Source organism: Leptodactylus fuscus, chromosome 10 (assembly GCF_031893055.1).
Source record: "Leptodactylus fuscus isolate aLepFus1 chromosome 10, aLepFus1.hap2, whole genome shotgun sequence".
Taxonomy (NCBI): domain Eukaryota; kingdom Metazoa; phylum Chordata; class Amphibia; order Anura; family Leptodactylidae; genus Leptodactylus; species Leptodactylus fuscus.
Window position 1 is genome coordinate 17956815 of NC_134274.1, and position 17104 is coordinate 17973918.

The 17104-nt window shown below is 43.1% G+C and overlaps 2 protein-coding genes across 3 annotated transcripts in view; one reads left to right on the plus strand and one right to left on the minus strand.

Moving 5' to 3' along the window:
• The window catches only part of LOC142183584 (alpha-2-macroglobulin-like), a 44926-nt gene extending 36197 nt beyond the window's left edge, over positions 1–8729 (plus strand). For both annotated transcript variants that reach the window (XM_075258718.1, XM_075258717.1), the window contains 12 exons: positions 627–717; positions 1243–1399; positions 1681–1755; positions 2354–2516; positions 3920–4143; positions 4305–4520; positions 5534–5658; positions 6213–6303; positions 6395–6463; positions 7365–7467; positions 7693–7737; positions 8546–8729. In XM_075258718.1, coding sequence (XP_075114819.1) covers positions 627–717; positions 1243–1399; positions 1681–1755; positions 2354–2516; positions 3920–4143; positions 4305–4520; positions 5534–5658; positions 6213–6303; positions 6395–6463; positions 7365–7467; positions 7693–7737; positions 8546–8565 — 1379 coding nt within the window. In that variant the 3' untranslated portion in view covers positions 8566–8729. The remainder of the gene's footprint in view (positions 1–626; positions 718–1242; positions 1400–1680; positions 1756–2353; positions 2517–3919; positions 4144–4304; positions 4521–5533; positions 5659–6212; positions 6304–6394; positions 6464–7364; positions 7468–7692; positions 7738–8545) is intronic.
• A 218-nt stretch (positions 8730–8947) lies between these two features.
• STN1 (STN1 subunit of CST complex) lies at positions 8948–16846 on the minus strand. The gene is made up of 9 exons (XM_075288242.1): positions 16738–16846; positions 16472–16567; positions 15116–15181; positions 13497–13661; positions 12542–12671; positions 12069–12234; positions 11589–11702; positions 10800–10872; positions 8948–9479 (listed from the first exon to the last, which is right to left on the minus strand). Exons 1-9 carry the CDS (start codon positions 16844–16846, stop codon positions 9322–9324), a joined length of 1077 nt encoding a protein of 358 aa, XP_075144343.1. The 3' UTR covers positions 8948–9321.
• Positions 16847–17104: the final 258 nt, after the last annotated feature.

Sequence of the window (17104 nt, forward strand, 5' to 3'; positions counted from 1 at the left end):
CTGGGCGCATGCGCAGTAGCATGTTGCTTCTACTACGGCTACTGTGCATGCGCCCAGGCCATTTTTTTTAGCAATGTCAGTTTGCGACTTACACGGGACCCGAGGACATCGCAGGAAGAGGAGGTGTGGATGAAGAAGACGGCGGACCCTGAATGCCCGCCCACCGTGCACGATGGGTAAATTGATCACATTCTTTTTTAGGGTATTATTTTAAAACTGGGGGGGGTAGTGTAATATAACTTTAGCGGTGCCTGAATAGCCTTTTTAAAGGCTATTCACGCATATGTGGGGCTCTATCAGCATGATTTTGCTGATAGAGCCCCTTTAAGAGGGATTCTGTGGGGGAGGCTGTGGCACAAAAGGAGGCATGGTTACTAATTCCCCCAAAGGCCGGGATTTTCTGGCCCCTGTCCTCCTGATCACTGGGGGACACAGTGGTCTGGCCCCCAGTGATCAGACTCTTATTCCCTGTCCTGTGGATTGGGCATTAGTGTCCATAACGGGACAACCCCTTTAAGACATTATCTCTTTACTAATTGCCTTAAAATGGGTTTAAAACTTGGTACCACCCCTTTAAGTCTATCTTCGTGGCTCGCTTGTCCTACATTACTACTATTTTTCTACAGGGTATCAAAGACAACTGCTTTATAAACACAGTGATGGATCCTACAGTTCGTTCGGACCAGGATATAACAGAGCAAGTACTGGAAACACCTGGTAGGAATACGTAGGAGGGTTTTCTGAAGAGGTGGGGGTGATAAATTAGTAAAAATAGTAATTTTTTTTTATAAACAAAGCTAATTTTTTTACTCCTGAACCCTAATTCTTAACCAGATCCGTATGATCCAGGTTCAGGAATACGTATATCTATGGGGGAAATATACTGTATATAAGGGCAGGGCCACTATGTATATCTATGAGGGTAGCAGACTGTATATAATGGCAAAGTTACGATGTATTTCTATGGGGCAACATACTGTCTATAAAGTTAGAGCCACTATGTATGTTTATGGGGACACTATAATTCTATGGGGGCCATTCCAATGCCACAGAGCAGGATAGGACCTAAAAACTTCAGAAAGGAACAGAGCGTCGGAGCCCTCCAAAGACAGGACAAGCAGCCATGTGCATGAGTCCTAATACTTTCTCCCTCTTCAGAGCTTGGCTTTACATCGGCACTTCGCACTTATAACTCTTTCCATCATAAAGCTTCACTATAATAACAATATGCCCCTTTTACAGGTTGACGGCCAGTGTCATGAAGTCATTTGCCAGAGCCCAATCTTACATATACATTGATCCCCAACACATAACTGATGCCCTTACCTGGCTGACAATGCGGCAGAAGAGCAATGGCTGCTTCCAAAATCTGGGCTATCTCTTTAACAATGTCATGAAGGTAAGAAAGGAAATGGGGAGATCGAGCCCTATGTAGGCAGAAATGGGCAAATGGAGAACAGTAGATGGAGCCCCATGTAGGCACAATGATCAACAAAGGGGACAAGTATATATATATATATATATATATATGTATAAGAAATTATGATGTAAAACCACAATGCCAGTTTTATAAGACACCCGGTCATTCCTCAAATATAGTATCAATGTTCTGTATAGATATGTACAATACAGTGTGATACAGTAGGTGCTGATGTGAATATATATTGCTTTTGTCTATAGGATGGAGAAGACGAAGAGGTCCGATTGGCCGCATACGTTACTGTATGTTTATTGGAATATCCATTACATCCACAGGTATGTATATATAGTGGCCTGTTAGAATCAATATCAATATATATATATATATATATATATATATATATATATATATATTTGTAACTAGTCTATCACTAATGGACGATGTATTTGGTACCAGCAAAAGTTGGTGTACGAAGATCTGAACTTTGCAGCAGAGACACTGCCAGGCTACCTCTTGGAGTGGTCCTTGTGATGGTGGCAGCTAGCCAAGCAGCCAAGAGACACCGATGCATAGTGTCAAGGGGTCAGGCAAGAGTCCGGGTACAGGCCAAGGTCTGGGCAGGCAGGGTGTGGGCATGACTGGATATCAGGCCTCAGGTCAGAGCAGGTAATGCAGTGTCAATGGTCAGAAACAAGCTGAGGTCAAATAAGGGTATGTATCAGTGTACGGGACTGAAGAGAGAGATGAGGTCAAATACGGTAACTAGCTGGAGTCAAACACATTAGGATCAGAAAATAATATAGGCAGGACACTAACAGACTAGGAACCTTTGCACAGGTATAGCTGCAATATATCAATAGTGACTGGTCCAGCTTGGGTCGGGACTGGTTCGCTAACATTACATTTCACTAATTGAGTTTATTCTCTTCTCAGCACGTTGTCGTCCGCAACGCGTTATTCTGCTTGGAGAACGCAATGAACACTGAGAAGAACATCCATACAAAGGCCATGATGGCGTATGCCTTTACTCTCGCTGGAAAAATGGATCAACGTTCACGTCTTCTTCAGTCCCTGGACGAAAAGGCCATTAAGCAAGGTGCAATATCTAAAGAACTGTATAGAAGAATATCCAGTCCTTTCTTTCTTTGTTCCAAATAGTCACATTGTACAGAGAAAGTTGTCAGATCTGGAATACAGGAAACCTAGGACTCTATTAGTATCTGTTCATATGATATATAGAGATTCACAGACCTGCAGTAAAGGGGTCCAGGCTTACTACAGACCACGCCCCTTCTATTTGTCAGCTGGTCAGATCCAAGTTGCAATGTTATCTTCTTAGATTAGAATCCATTTAAAGTGTAAGTAAACTTTTATTTATTTTTACAAAAATCCATAGTGCAGGTGAAGGGAACACATTTTGTAATATACTTTATTGAAGAAAAGTGCCTGTTCACATATTTTACCACTTCTGCCACTGATCAAATCTGCACAATAGAAGTCTATGGAGAGGTGAAGGGGAGGAAGAGGAGAGCTTCTCAAAGCAGAGAGACATCTTCACTATGGAGAGACAGTTCTCATTCACAACACAGCTGGGTTATCAGAAATTACTATCTGGTCTTCTAAAGTCAGAAGTAACTCATGTAATGCTTTAGACGGCCTCTCTACTATTTCTCCTCCTTCCTTCTCCTCCTCCCCTCTCTCCATCCCCTCTACCTTTCCTCCTTCCCTCTCTTCCTCCTCCCCTTTCTTCTCCTCATCCCCTCTACCCCTCCTCCTCCCTTCTTCCTCCTCCTCCCCTCTCCTCCCTTCTTCCTCGCCTCCTCCTTCTTCCTCCTCCCCTCTACCTCTCCTTCTCCCCTCTCCTCCCCTTTCTTCTCCTTATCCCCTCTACCCCTCCTCCTCCCTTCTTCCTCCTCCTCCCCTCTCCTCCCTTCTTCCTCGCCTCCTCCTTCTTCCTCCTCCCCTCTACCTCTCCTTCTCCCCTCTCTCCTTTCCATAGACTTCATTGCAAACTGACTCTACTTGTTGATGAAGTACAGACCAAAATCATTCAGAAGAAGTAAACACAGGAATAGCAGTTACAACACAGACACTATCTCTAGTGAAGTATATTGTAAAGTTTGTCCCCTTCTCCTGCACTAAAAGTTCACTTACCCTTTAAGGAACATCAAACTGCTAACAACGGTATAATAATATAATTATAATAATAATTAAAGAGAATATTCTTTGAAGCAACAAGGGCACTACCATTGCTCCAAAGAGGTAGGTGACAACACCCTCGTTGCTCCAAAGAGCTTATTTGCATACTGACCACAGAGACATCGGTTTACAAGGGGAAAACACCATTTGATTCAGGTGACCGTAACCTATCTATCTGCGGGGTTGGGCTGATATTCTGGGGCCTAGTAAGAATGCCTAGAGTGTGCCAAAATCTAGTGCTGTCCATGATGCTCATTGATGCGTTCATGATACATGATATATTCCACTCTTCTAATACAGGTGACAAAGTCTTTTGGCATCGCCCAGACTTTTCAGATGATTCCAGGATAGCAAGAGCCCCTCACAGAAGAGCCTCATCTATTGAAGTAGAGGTGACCTCTTACATGCTGCTAGCCAAGTTAGCCAAACCTGACCTAACTTCTGAAGAGCTGTCCGACAGCAGCAAAATCCTCGCTTGGCTCATGGAACAACAGAACCCTACCGGAGGCTTCGCAACTACTCAGGTAGACCATATGTCATCTTCTCCTTATCCTAGATTTATAAGAGTACACAGCACTGTGATAGATTAGAAATGGAGTAAAACTGTAGGAGAAGGTTTATTAGATTCTTAAATGTTGTCCACACTGTAAACCTCAACTTCTTATACGTTTTCTGTTCCTACCAGGACACAGTGGTTGCTCTTCAGGCATGCGCTCTCTATGGAGCTCTTACTGTCAGCCATGATGGTCCTAGAGAAGTCACTTTGTCCCTGGACAATGCCCAAGTCGCAAAATTCAATGTAGACGACTCTAACCGTCTACTCCTGCAGAAGGTTTCTTTGTCTACTGTGCCCGGAGTATATACCGCCACCGTCCGTGGACCTGGGTGTGTGTATTTACAGGTAAGGAGCTACAGGAACGTTCATCTAGATAGCACACTTATGTCATGTGGAATCTCAGAGCAGACCAGCTATAGCCGGAACGGTCACCATTATTCTGTCCTTGGTGTCTGACATTAGGACTATGTAATAGGTAAACTTGTTACTACACAAATATGGAAACACAGATATTGACGTAAATATCTCATCGAGGGAGCGACTGAAAATACCTGCATGGATCAACATCTGTACTATACACTGCATGGAGTTGGAAGCAGTTGGCTCCATGACCTATATAGTGGCCAGACACTGGTATAGACACTTGAACATCAATGGGATATGCCCAGTAGTGGATTATAATATGGGCTTTTTGGGCAGCCATCTGGAACCCAAGGCTCCTAATGGGGTGTCCATTGCCACCCAAATCTCTCACTGTGGTGGCAGAAGAGTTTTACATGTACCAACAATTATCTGCATGGCTCCAACTAGTCTTCCCATACGGGGTAGCATCATAATATGGGTGAGACATGTCTACTCCCAACATAGCAGAGGAACCTGCTGCCCTTCCACATTCCTGGTTCCCCCTGGCCATTAAAAAAAGAATTGCCTTCAGTTACTCTCAATGATCCCTGGATTTGGCACCATCCCGGGTGCACGTGCAGTGTATAAACCCCACCTATCATTGGTGATTCATGGGGAATGAGCATTCCTATGACTTACCATTCAACTGATCATTGGCTCATAAATAGGCCATGAAACTTTAGAAGTTTGGCTTCTACGTTATATCACTTTTAGTAGAGTACAAGTCCCCCATAGAACCACAGACGTGGAAACCATAACTGTCAACTTGACTGGTAACATATTGTACTGAGGCTCGGGTGGAGAAGACCGGCAGTCTAGTAGCCATGCTGTAAGGAGTTGGTATCGGCACCATTAACCATTTTCATCTTGGAGGACCAATATTGTATTTGCTTAGATTACGGCTGGTGGTCACTTTAAGTGTATGATATAACATACATCCATTTGTTGTTTTACAGACTAACCTGAAGTATAACGTGCCCCATGCCGAGTGTGACGCACCGTTCACCATTTCAGTAACTACAATGCCGGACATATGTACTGTCAATTCTCTAAAATCATTTTCCATCGCTGTCAATGTCAGGTGAGATGACAAGAAATGCATTACACATTGTATGTGCATGTACAGTATATACGTACAGTAACATAGTAGATGAGTTTGGATGAAGACACAGGTCTATGAAGTCCAAAGCCAATTGCCCCATTAGGAGAAAAAAATTCCCTCCCGACTCTAAATCTGGAAATCACTCTAAAACTCTGGATCAACTTTTTATTTTCAAAAACCTAAAATCCATAACTAGAGAAGGGCAAACAGCCTCAGATCGAAATGGGTCTGACCCAAATTTTCCAAAAGTTTCAGGCCCAACCCAAACCCTGACCTGAGGTTCATCCCCCTACAAACCACAGTTTTACTGTGGGTTATCTTCAGAGAAATTGTAGGGCTATTAGAGGTGTAGCAACATAGCAAAGACCCCAGGGATCACCCAATCACAGGCCTCAGTGGCCTCTTAGTCCGTGACGTCATCATGGTGCTTAAAAGCAAGCATCATGACGTTGGCGTGCCCCACATAGGCTCCAGAAGCATATGACATCAGAATATTGAGACCAATGATCACCCCTTTATATCTATTCTGACAGCTACGTTGGGGTAAGAGAGAGTTCCAATATGGCACTGGTGGTGGTCAAGCTCCCATCCGGATATGTCCCAGTGAAATCTTCTGTCAAAGAGGTACAGTAACAACCCCCAATATAAGCCCAGGATGGCGTCTATTGAATGTCTCCATTAACACCAGACCATTTCTATTTACCTTCATTTCCAGCTAGAGAGATGGGGCGGGGTAAGCAGAGCGGAGGCCCATCAGAATAAAGCCATTGTATACTATGAGAAGGTGAGCTTGTTTCTTGTTGTTTCAGTGTTTTTTGGAGTTTGTACCCCGTCACAATTTCTGCCCCATTTATTGCTGTCCAAGCACTGCATGCGGTATAAACACCAGGTATGGCATGGCGTGCAGCCTAGACGTGTCATGTCCATGTGGAATATCCTATCGGGGTAAAAGATATATTTGATGGCATTTTCTATTAGGATCCTGCCTGTCAGGACAACCCATTACTTCCCAGCGTTGGTGTCACAGCGGGTGCCACTAGAGATGAGCGAGTACTGTTCGGATCAGCCGATCTGAACAGCACGCTCCATAGAAATGAATGGATGCACCTAGTACTTCCGCTTTGATGGCGGCCGGCCACTTAACCCCCCACGTGCTGGCTACGTCCATTCAATTCTATGCGAGCGTGCTGTTCGGATCGGCTGCTCCGAACAGTACTCGCTCAGCTCTAGTTGCCACCTTTAGGTAAGGCCCCACATTGCGGAAAGGAAGCATTTTTTGGCTTCTGGGAGCCTTAGCCGTAAGGGCAGTGTGGTTGCAGTTTCTGAACCCATCCATAATACAGGGCTATTAGTGGGCGGGCTAGCTAGGGAAACAGGGAGGGGGTGTGATTAAGAAAGTGGGGGAAGGAGGGAGTAGTCGTATCATGGTAGCTGTAGGAAACCAGAACAGGAAGCTACCCATGTAAGCAAATGCAGAAGATGCCAGGAGATCCCAGAGAAACCCAAAAATCACTCAAAACACTGCGAGAGGTATTTGGGTGCCCTTATTAACCCTTTAATAGCACTGACAGATCTTTTTTGAAAATGTATTTTTTTGCCCAGAAAACCCCTTTAAGGACAAACCCAAAATGTGTCCGAGTTGTTTCCGTCACTTACTAACTGGCCATTCTTTTGACTTGTATCAGCTTGATAAAAACGCAAAGGTTTTCACATTCACGGTGGAGCAAGAAATTCCTGTCGGCAACCTTCAGGCGGCCATGGCAAGCATCATAGACTACTACGAGACAGGTGATTGTCGCCACTTTATAATATAGATACATTGGATCTGTGTCCACAGTCACTGACCTGATACATATGCAGTACATTGGATATTGATCCTAGATGTCAATGGTAGTGGTATGGTTCCACATTGCAGTTTATAGTGAACAAGCGCATATGTTAAATTATATATAAGACCAATCTGTGCAGATACATCGCGGTATATGATATTACTAGTGTGTTTTTGTCTTCCAGATGACATTGCTGTGACCAAATACTATCACCCCTGCTTCAAGAATGGTGAGGAGATGCAGATCCCAACTGAAGTTGGTATAGATATAAGAGGAGCAGAGGGGTTGTAGTCACACCCAGGACCAGAAACATGGGGAAGGAGCATAAAAAGTCTGCCTTAATAAATAGAAGACCAATACTGTAACTGAACAAGTCATAGTTACAGATACATTATTTTATTGGGGCTTTATATTGAGACTGTCCCTAGAACAGTCCCTATAACCTAGAAAATGCAAAGTCAGACCGCTCGCCTGTCCTTACCTATTGCTCCTGATAACACAGCTGTGTCGTGAAAGAGAACGGTCTCTCTACGGTGCAGATGTCTCTCTGTTTTGAGGAGCTCTCTCCTTCCTCCCCCTCTCCTCTCCATAGAGTTCTATTATAAGATATGATTAGAAGGAAGCAAATAAGTGAAGAAACAGGGATTTTCATTTAATAAAGTATATTACAAAATTTGTTCCCTTCATCTGTACTATGATTAAAATAATAAAAGTTTAGTTACCCTCTATTAGATCCAGAGAGTAGGCCTGGTATTACATGATGGCCATTAACATCTATGAATCCCCTGTAATTCCACAATATAAGTGCAATATGACATGGATAACAGCAGTGTGAATGTACCTAAGGTAAAGATAAGATAATCCTTTAATTTTTACCATTAGATCCTTCCCTTAGATACATTCCCATAATAACCTGCAGTCCCTTCTATGGCTAACAGAAAAGATACTGAGGACATTAGGAAATTGTTACTGACGTTATTGAAGAATATATTATTTCTTAGGACATTCTTACAATATCTTCCCTTTCACTTCCCCAGAAGGTCAAAGCGCTCAGTAACACCGCAGGGAAGCAGATGAAGCATCAGCATCTGTGAGGAGGGATCAGGAGAATAGACAGACATTTCTCAATTCCTCTAGCATGTTGTTACCCAATGTATCTCAGTTACTTTTTATAGGTTGATGTTTTTGTGATCGGTGGAACATAATAAAGCAGTCGATCTATTATAAAGTCTGGTGGATTTTATATTGATATGGTGTGTAAGATTGCGGCACAGTCCGGCTCTCGTGGCATAGAAAATGAAGAAGTAAAGATGGCCGTCACCTTCTTCTATTCCCCAGTCAATAACAGTTCTGGATTATCATATCTCTGAGCTGTGCTGTCCCTCTGTTATTACTCCTGGAAAAGGATGTGTCCACGGACAGTCAAACCTGGAATGGCGCATGGAATACGTCCTCTATATGTTCACACGTGGCACATTTCTACAACTGTCCAAATCTGAATGAAGCTCCAGAATTCCTTGTACTTATATCAGCAGATCCAATAGATACCAGGTATCAATGTCACCAACTTAGATATATCACAAGAGCCCTGATCTCAACATCATCCAGTCTGTCTTGGATGACATGAAGAGACAGACGGATTGAAGCGAGCCTACATCCACAGAAGATCTGGGCTTAGTTCTACAAGATGGCGGGAACAACCTCCCTGAAACTGTCCGAGAACAAAGCCATTCACTTGAATAGGTGCAGGGCTGCTTCTGGCCCCTGAAACACACACACACACACACGCATATATATATATCTTGATAATTTTTCAGAGTGAGATGTAATATTTCTCCATGGTTCTGATGATATCGCTGTTCCTTTCCAAAGCGTCAGTCACATGTTGCAGTATAGTTGCATTGATGCTCACGCCGAATTTCTGCTGTACACAGTTCAGTATGTGCAGAAAGTGGCAGCCTTTATCGGCATCTAAAGTATAAGGAGAAGGCGGTGACAAAGATACACAAAAACCTGGTGAATAACCATTACATGATGGGGTAGAGCGTGCCATTGTCTCACCGCTCTTACAGTAAAGAATCCTCCATGAAGATGGTTATATCATTGTTCCTCTACAAGTACAGGATGTTCCCTTCTGATAGTCCAGGCCAAAGTATAAATCACCTATTCTCAGTTCAGTAGCTTCCAACACCCAGGACCCCTGCTGATCAGCTGTTTGAAGGGACCACAGCACTTGTTTGAGTGCCGTGACCCCTTCACTATTCACACTGCACACCATGTTTTCCGTAGACCATGCGATTGAATTACATCCTGATCACTTCTATAGGATGAGGCTATAATGACATTGCATGGCCCCCTATAAAACACATAGTGTGCAATGTCAATAGTGAAGGGGTCACGGCACTTGCATAAGTCCCTTTAAACAGGTGATCAAGAGGGGATCCGAGTGTTGGACCCCCACAGATCTCTTATGGATGATCTTCACTAAGGATGGCTCATCAATAGCTAGTAAAAGGAATGACCCTTTAAAAGGGTTATCCATTGTTTGGGGGGGGGGACTCCAGCCTCAAGACAGCGGGCAGGGACTACCTGATATCCTGGCCCCTCTCCTGTATAATAGAATACATCACTGGCAGTAAAGATGAGAGTAGGTCTCTGCTCTTTGGTGGATGGTATCTTTAGGTGGATAGCGATCAGTAAATAAGGCTTTCCGGACCTCTAAAGATGCTGCGGGGCCCCGGCCAACTTAAGCTGGCAGCAGCACCCCTAACCCTAATGGGATGGAGTTACACCTCTGCTAGTCCGAAATTTACATTGGGGCCCAGGAGTTTCATGTTACACCTTCGGGTATTAGGGAATTGTGGCAGCAGTATCAAATAAGGTGTCGGATCTTCTTCCCCCAAATTCATCCCAATTCAATTAAAATATATTAGGAAATAAGAAAAAAAAAAAAGAAAAAATGGCCCAAAGTTTCCCCTCTGTATTCCCTAGTAATACCTTGTAATGACCAGCAGGTGGCGATGATTTCCCTATATCTCAGGTATATAGTATACGCACAATATATTCTATTTCTTATGCACATTACGCCATTTTTTCCAGGCAGAAATTGACCTGTGGTGCAGATTTTAAAACCCTAAAGCCCAAAATAGTCACCAAAATCTGTACCAAAATCCATGGCGGTTGGAGCAGATTTCCCCCGTGTATACATATGGATTTCAGTGTGAATGTCTCACATATTAACCCTTATGCTTATGTTGGATAATAGAAGAGACTTCTGAAGCCGCCACTCACGTCTGTGCCCCCGGCAGTCCGCCTGGATGATGCTGAGAGTGAATTTACGTAATTCTTTATCTTGCTCCGTCACCTGCACGAAAAATAACCTATTACCTATAGTACCTACAAGACACACACATGTAACTTATAGGATTCCAGAACATGACATATAGCCTTCTCATATCACAAGAGCCCTGGATTATTGTACCAGATAGAGCACCAAGTGACGTTCATTAAGCACAGTCATGGCTCCATATGACGGCCCCCGCACCATTCGACCCTATGGGACTGAAGAAGGAAGATGACTACAGTGCTTTGTTGTCAAAGTCTTAGAGTTGCAAGAAGATTAGACAGACATGTCTGATTACTGCGCCATTTCAATGGGGGGATATGGGGCCCTTGTTCTTGTGGTCAGTGGGATCAGAAACTTGTCCCCCATAGCGGTGATAGGGAATAGGTTGTTAATGGGACATCCCTTTAATGGGGGGGGGGGGAATTCATCATTCCCTCTACAACAGGGAGATGATATCGAGACACGTTTCATGTCATACATGTGGCGTAAGCCCCGATCCGCGCCTCATCGGTCACACAGTGTGGATGTGGATGAAATGAGGCGCGAGTTAGAATGGAAATCTATGCAGTTCCTATTATTCTGGTGCGGGGACGTCCGCCAGATTTATGAAGAGGCTGTTACCTGCACCAGCCGGGCCGTTTATGAAGACTGGCGTGCGATATGCCAGTCTGAATAAATTTGCCCCAATGCGTAGTGTGGACAGATAAGAGTTTCTTGTGGTTCCAACTTCTGACCTGATAAACTCCCGTCTTGTGGCCTTTCAGGTAGACATTGCCCTTCTCCTCAAGTCGATGTATGGCCTCCTTGAAGAGGTTATGGATCTCTCTGGATGATACGCTAGAACCTTCCTGATAATAGAGAACAAAGTAGATATCACCAGCAAATGAAAAATTCCTCAATAAAAGAGGATCGCCACTAAAATTGTAAGAAAAATAAAAGCGGCTCTTATCGTCAAGCTGTCCTGCTGCTCTAAGGCTAAGGGTATGTTCACACAGCAGAATCGGGAGCTGAATTTGATTGCAGAATTTGGTCAAGAAGTAAAATTCAGCTTCAAATTCCTGACACTGAATATGAATATTTCAGTTGTTACAAATTCCACAGTGTGAACAAACTCTTTTCAGTCCATTGTTCTGATCCATCTTAGGATAACAACAACGGACTGAAAAGTGGAGAGAAAGACAGAGCACCTGTATCTGGGCCAGTATATAACATACCCCCGCCTCTATCATGTGGCTTGGCTTGGTGGCAGTGGACAGTAGGGATGGCACACTTTCCAATTCCCGCTGGTAAAAGTTAGAAATTTGGTTTTCTTCCAGAAACTGTTTGATTTTTTCACTTAGCTGTAAAATGAGTTCAGAACGTGACATCGGCTGATCATGTCTGAGGGAGAAAGAAAAGAGAGATAAGAAGAACAGGTTAACCGTCCTCGACAACCCAAATCTACAACAAAAAAAAAAAAATTCACACAGTTCACTGGACAAAGGTTTCTTGCCTCACCTTTTCTCTTGGCTTAACATATCCCAATATGTGTGGTGGAAGATGATACTCTGTCATGAGATGTCTATCCTATAGGTGTCTATTTATGGCCACCCAGTGGCTGTTTTTGGAATTGCAGTCAGTCTCAGGTTTTGCTACAACCCCTTTATATGTAGAACTTCAATGTTGTGTTAGAAAACATAAAACTTACGAGAGTCCGTGGGACGGATCAGTCAGGTGATCGGGAATAATAAAAGGTTTATCATAGACATTTCTGTAGAGGTGCGGGAGATTCAGCATCCGGGTGATCTGCACATCCAGTTTAGGGTCATTCACTTTATCTAAAGTAAAAAATTTATTTGCATTTATAACATTTAAAAGGGAGTTTATTGCCAGAACCAGCATATCACTCCAGCCCTGCAGATAGATGGGTTAGTATCACCAGAACCAGCATATCACCCCAGCCCTGCAGATAGATAGGTTAGTATCACCAGATCCCTGTATATCACCCCAGCCCTGCAGATAGGTTACAGTCACCAGACCCAGTATATCACCCCAGCCCTGCAGATAGATAGGTTAGTATCACCAGAACCAGCATATCACCCCAGTCCTGCAGATAGATAGGTTACTGTCACCAGACCCAGCATATCACCCCAGCCCTGCAGATAGATAGGTTAGTATCACCAGAACCAGCATATCACCCCAGTCCTGCAGATAGATAGGTTACTGTCACCAGATCCCTGTATATCACCCCAGCCCTGCAGATAGGTTACAGTCACCAGACCCAGCATATCACCCCAGCCCTGCAGATAGATAGGTTAGTGTCACCAGACCCAGTATATCACCCAGCCCTGCAGATAGATAGGTTAGTGTCATCAGACCCAGTATATCACCCCAGCCCTGCAGATAGGTTAGTGTCACCAGAATCAGAATATCACTCCAGCCCTGCAGATAGATAGGTTAGTGTCACCAGAACCAGTATATCACCCCAGCCCTGCAGATAGATAGGTTACTGTCACCAGAATCAAATGGTATTTACCCCTTGTGAATTGCTGCCCCTATTGACAAGATATTGAGGTTACCCTAATAGGTATTAGTATGATATAATGAAAGAATGCTGAGGGTCTGTTTCCCCAGTAAATTGGAGAACAGAATTCTTTACTTACAAAATGTTGAAGCAACCACCTCCCTCTGGTTCCTAAAAACCTTGATGTAACCCCGGACTCTGATGATGTCACCGATTTCCATCTTCGCGCTTCTGCTCTCCTGTCTGTACAGCTCTTGCATTAATCCATTAAGATCCTTCGCTTCTGATGTGCTTCTCTGATCCTCTGAAAACAAATGCAAAAGATCAAAGATACTGTAAGTCTGGTGCGAGGATGAAGACGTCATACAAGTATGTCTGGCTCTGTGACCCCGGTGCACCTTGTTATGTTGTGTTACATCATCTTTCTGAGGTCTGGGCTACACACAGCTCAGGGGTCATGTGCACGGCCACTTTAAGGTCAGGCTCTTCCAATATTCTGTTGCGATGTGATATTTTATAGGACAATGGAATGCAGCCAATACACTGTACTATCAACTTTACCAAATTATAGGAACTCTTACAGTAGTGTCATGTATAGCCCATTTGAGAACGTGAATATGCTCCATGTGGGCACAACCCCTTTAAGTTTGAATTGGGCATCAGTGGGAATCTTAAAGGAACCTCATATGGTCACCTTGGAAGGGGGGACGGGTAGATTTGTTACTCTTGCCTTCCACAAGTTTCAAGTCATTACATTTGTTTTGAAATACAGTAAATTCTTACAAAAATCATCGTCATCTCAATATAACAATGGACGTAAATGGCACCGAAAAGGTGTAAAAATCCAGAAGCAACGCATGAGCCATGTAGGAATGCAGCATGAGCCATGTAGGAATGCAGCATGAGCCATGTAGGAATGCAGCATGAGCTCAACACCCATTACAGCAGTTATCCTAAATGTCTCACAGTATTGGAGTCATATTTGTCTTTGTGGGAAGGGGTAGAGTCTGCACAAGCACGTCATGTACACTCGTCATGTACACTCGTGTCCCTACAGTGAGTTCCTATGCAAACACTTCCGCCTTACCCAAGACAATGAGCAGCTATTTTATAGTAGATTAGATCTCGAGCTTCCTAAGACTAGACTCAGTTTTCAAGCAGGTCAAACATTACCGAATCCAATTTCTGGGATTGCCAAGAACTGATTTGAATGAATAAACATAATGCGAGAGTAAACATCCCGAAGATTTGCTTACTAGGAAGGTAATCTGTGAAGGAAACATAATACAATGCGGCCTTCAGTAAGAAATGGCTGCAGCTATTATATAGGAGATATCATTTCCGTGACATTGCACCTTGGGGGTGGTTAAGGAGAACCCGTCAGGTCCATTTGAGACACTGAAACACCCACAGGTCCATATGGAGCGGGGTTTAGTGTCCCTGACTGTGACTTGATTTAAGTAACAATCCTTTATACTTAGAGATCGGACTCATCTCTGGTGCTCCGGCGCCTGTGCGGATCTTCAGGGATGAGGTTTATCAGTGTAATATCCGCTGTAACATGGTAGTAGTAGCTGAATAAGCTTGTGGGGGTGGTAGACTCCCTTTAACCCAGGACTGATATAAGGTGCATGGGTAAATGGAAATATCAAACTCCTTGTGGTTACCCTGTACAACCTGTAAGCCTGACCATACACCTCATACAAATCTCTACAGTAACAGACACATTGTAATGTCACACGCTCAGTGATAGTTTACCTGAAGAAGATTTTGGCCCTGAGGGTTTCCAGCAAGTACAGCTGATAACTCCGGTGCTGTCGTCCACTGTATGAGAAGGCAAAGAGACGGGGAAAGATATAAAAAGTCAAAGGGGCTATTCAGCAATAGGGTTACGGATTATCCACTTTTATGGTGCGACATAGTCATAAATCAACGACTTATACTAAAATTTATACAATTTATATATTCTATATTGTACTTCATACTGAAAATTTTTATATATACATATATATATTTATAAAAATTAAAATTTAATAAACATATATCGTATATAAAAATGAATTTCTGTTTGTCTGTTCTTTATGCAAGACCAAACGACTAGGCCGATCTTCACCAAATTTGGCACACAGATACATCAGATGTCCGGGAAGGTTTTAGATTGGGCCTCAACTCTCTCGGACGTACCGTTCCAGAGATACAGTATTCCCAAAACAATATAATATAATATATTTATTTATTTTTAATTTTGATATATATATATATATATATATATATATATATATATATATATTACTAATATAATATATATATTCAATTTTAATTTTTATATTTTTAGAAAACGCTACAGCTATGGATATATTTTTGCACAGTTTGGTCCGGCAGCCTCTGCCCATCTACTTGGACTGTACTGGTAATAGATGCATAGGGAGAGCGAGCAGGAAACTGATCCATTAGTTGGCGTCAGACACTGGAGGAGGAAGGGGATGGGTGGGGCAGTTTGGCAGGTGGCCCGAAAACAGGAGGGTAGTAAATGAAATGTAAAATCAGAAAGGGTGTATTGGTTGGGTAGTTAAGCAAACGTGCAAGCGATCTGTTCCCATGTTATTGTCAGGTGCCATTTCTTACAGTAACAGAGATGATATTTTGCAGTTAGACAAGGGATGAAGTTTCTACTTCCAGGGCATTTACTATAATGTTACTCTGGGTATACAATATGGATATTTTAGATCATAGATGCTAATGGCGTGTCCCACATAGAACAATAATCCTGTGATTTGGTTCGTTGTGATAGACATTGATTTGTCCACATATCACCGGTTGTGGGGAGTAAGGTCACAGATTCACGGCAAAGCTGCATGACATATTAAGGGATTGGTTTATAATACAATAAATATACTATCGTTTTGGGATTACTGGGGAATTATCAGCAGACACCAGTCGATAAGGAGTAAGGATTTATAGACGTGTCATAATGTTTACCCTGAGTATTTGCATACGGTGCAGTGATACAATGTAACAGCCAAGCAAACAGGAAGATTATTTGCTATGTGCTTATCTATCCATCCGGAGAAGAATACACAGCCAGGTAAGGCATACAATAAGGAATACACACACCTCCATAGCTGTAGAAAGCCTCCTTCTCTTGGACGCAGACAATGGTTCCTAATATATCTACTTGTCTGATAGGATGTCCATTGTAGAAAAAGATTCCTGTAATGATACAGATATAGGTTACCTGCAGAGATGGATGGCAGGGGACACATGTGCTGGTTATTAGGGAAAAACAAGGAGCATGCCCTATCCTGGCTACACGACTGAAAAAGCAAATAAAACATTAAAAAGGCAGCCAAAAAAAGAGAGGAACAATGTCTAACACTTACCAGGGACTTGATGAGACTCCTTTAGTCCCAAAATGTCTCTAATGTACAACTTGGCAAACACTAGGAACACCGGATCCAATCCCCATAATAGTGATGGTAATTCTTCCATGAAACACGTGGGGGTCTGGGATCTAAAGAGCAAGAGGTACAAAATGAAATGATCTAAGCTGGTGTGGATACAATGCACATATGAGGTCTCTACTGCTATAAATACCCAATATAGTGGCCACCGGTTGCAGAATTATACAGGGAAGCAGAGCTATCTACCACCATGATTGTGCAATCCTTGGTAGCAGCAGGTTTACACCTGTGCTTGGATTTGGGGAATGGAATCCTAGCACAGGTGTGAATCCAGCCTGAATGTGTG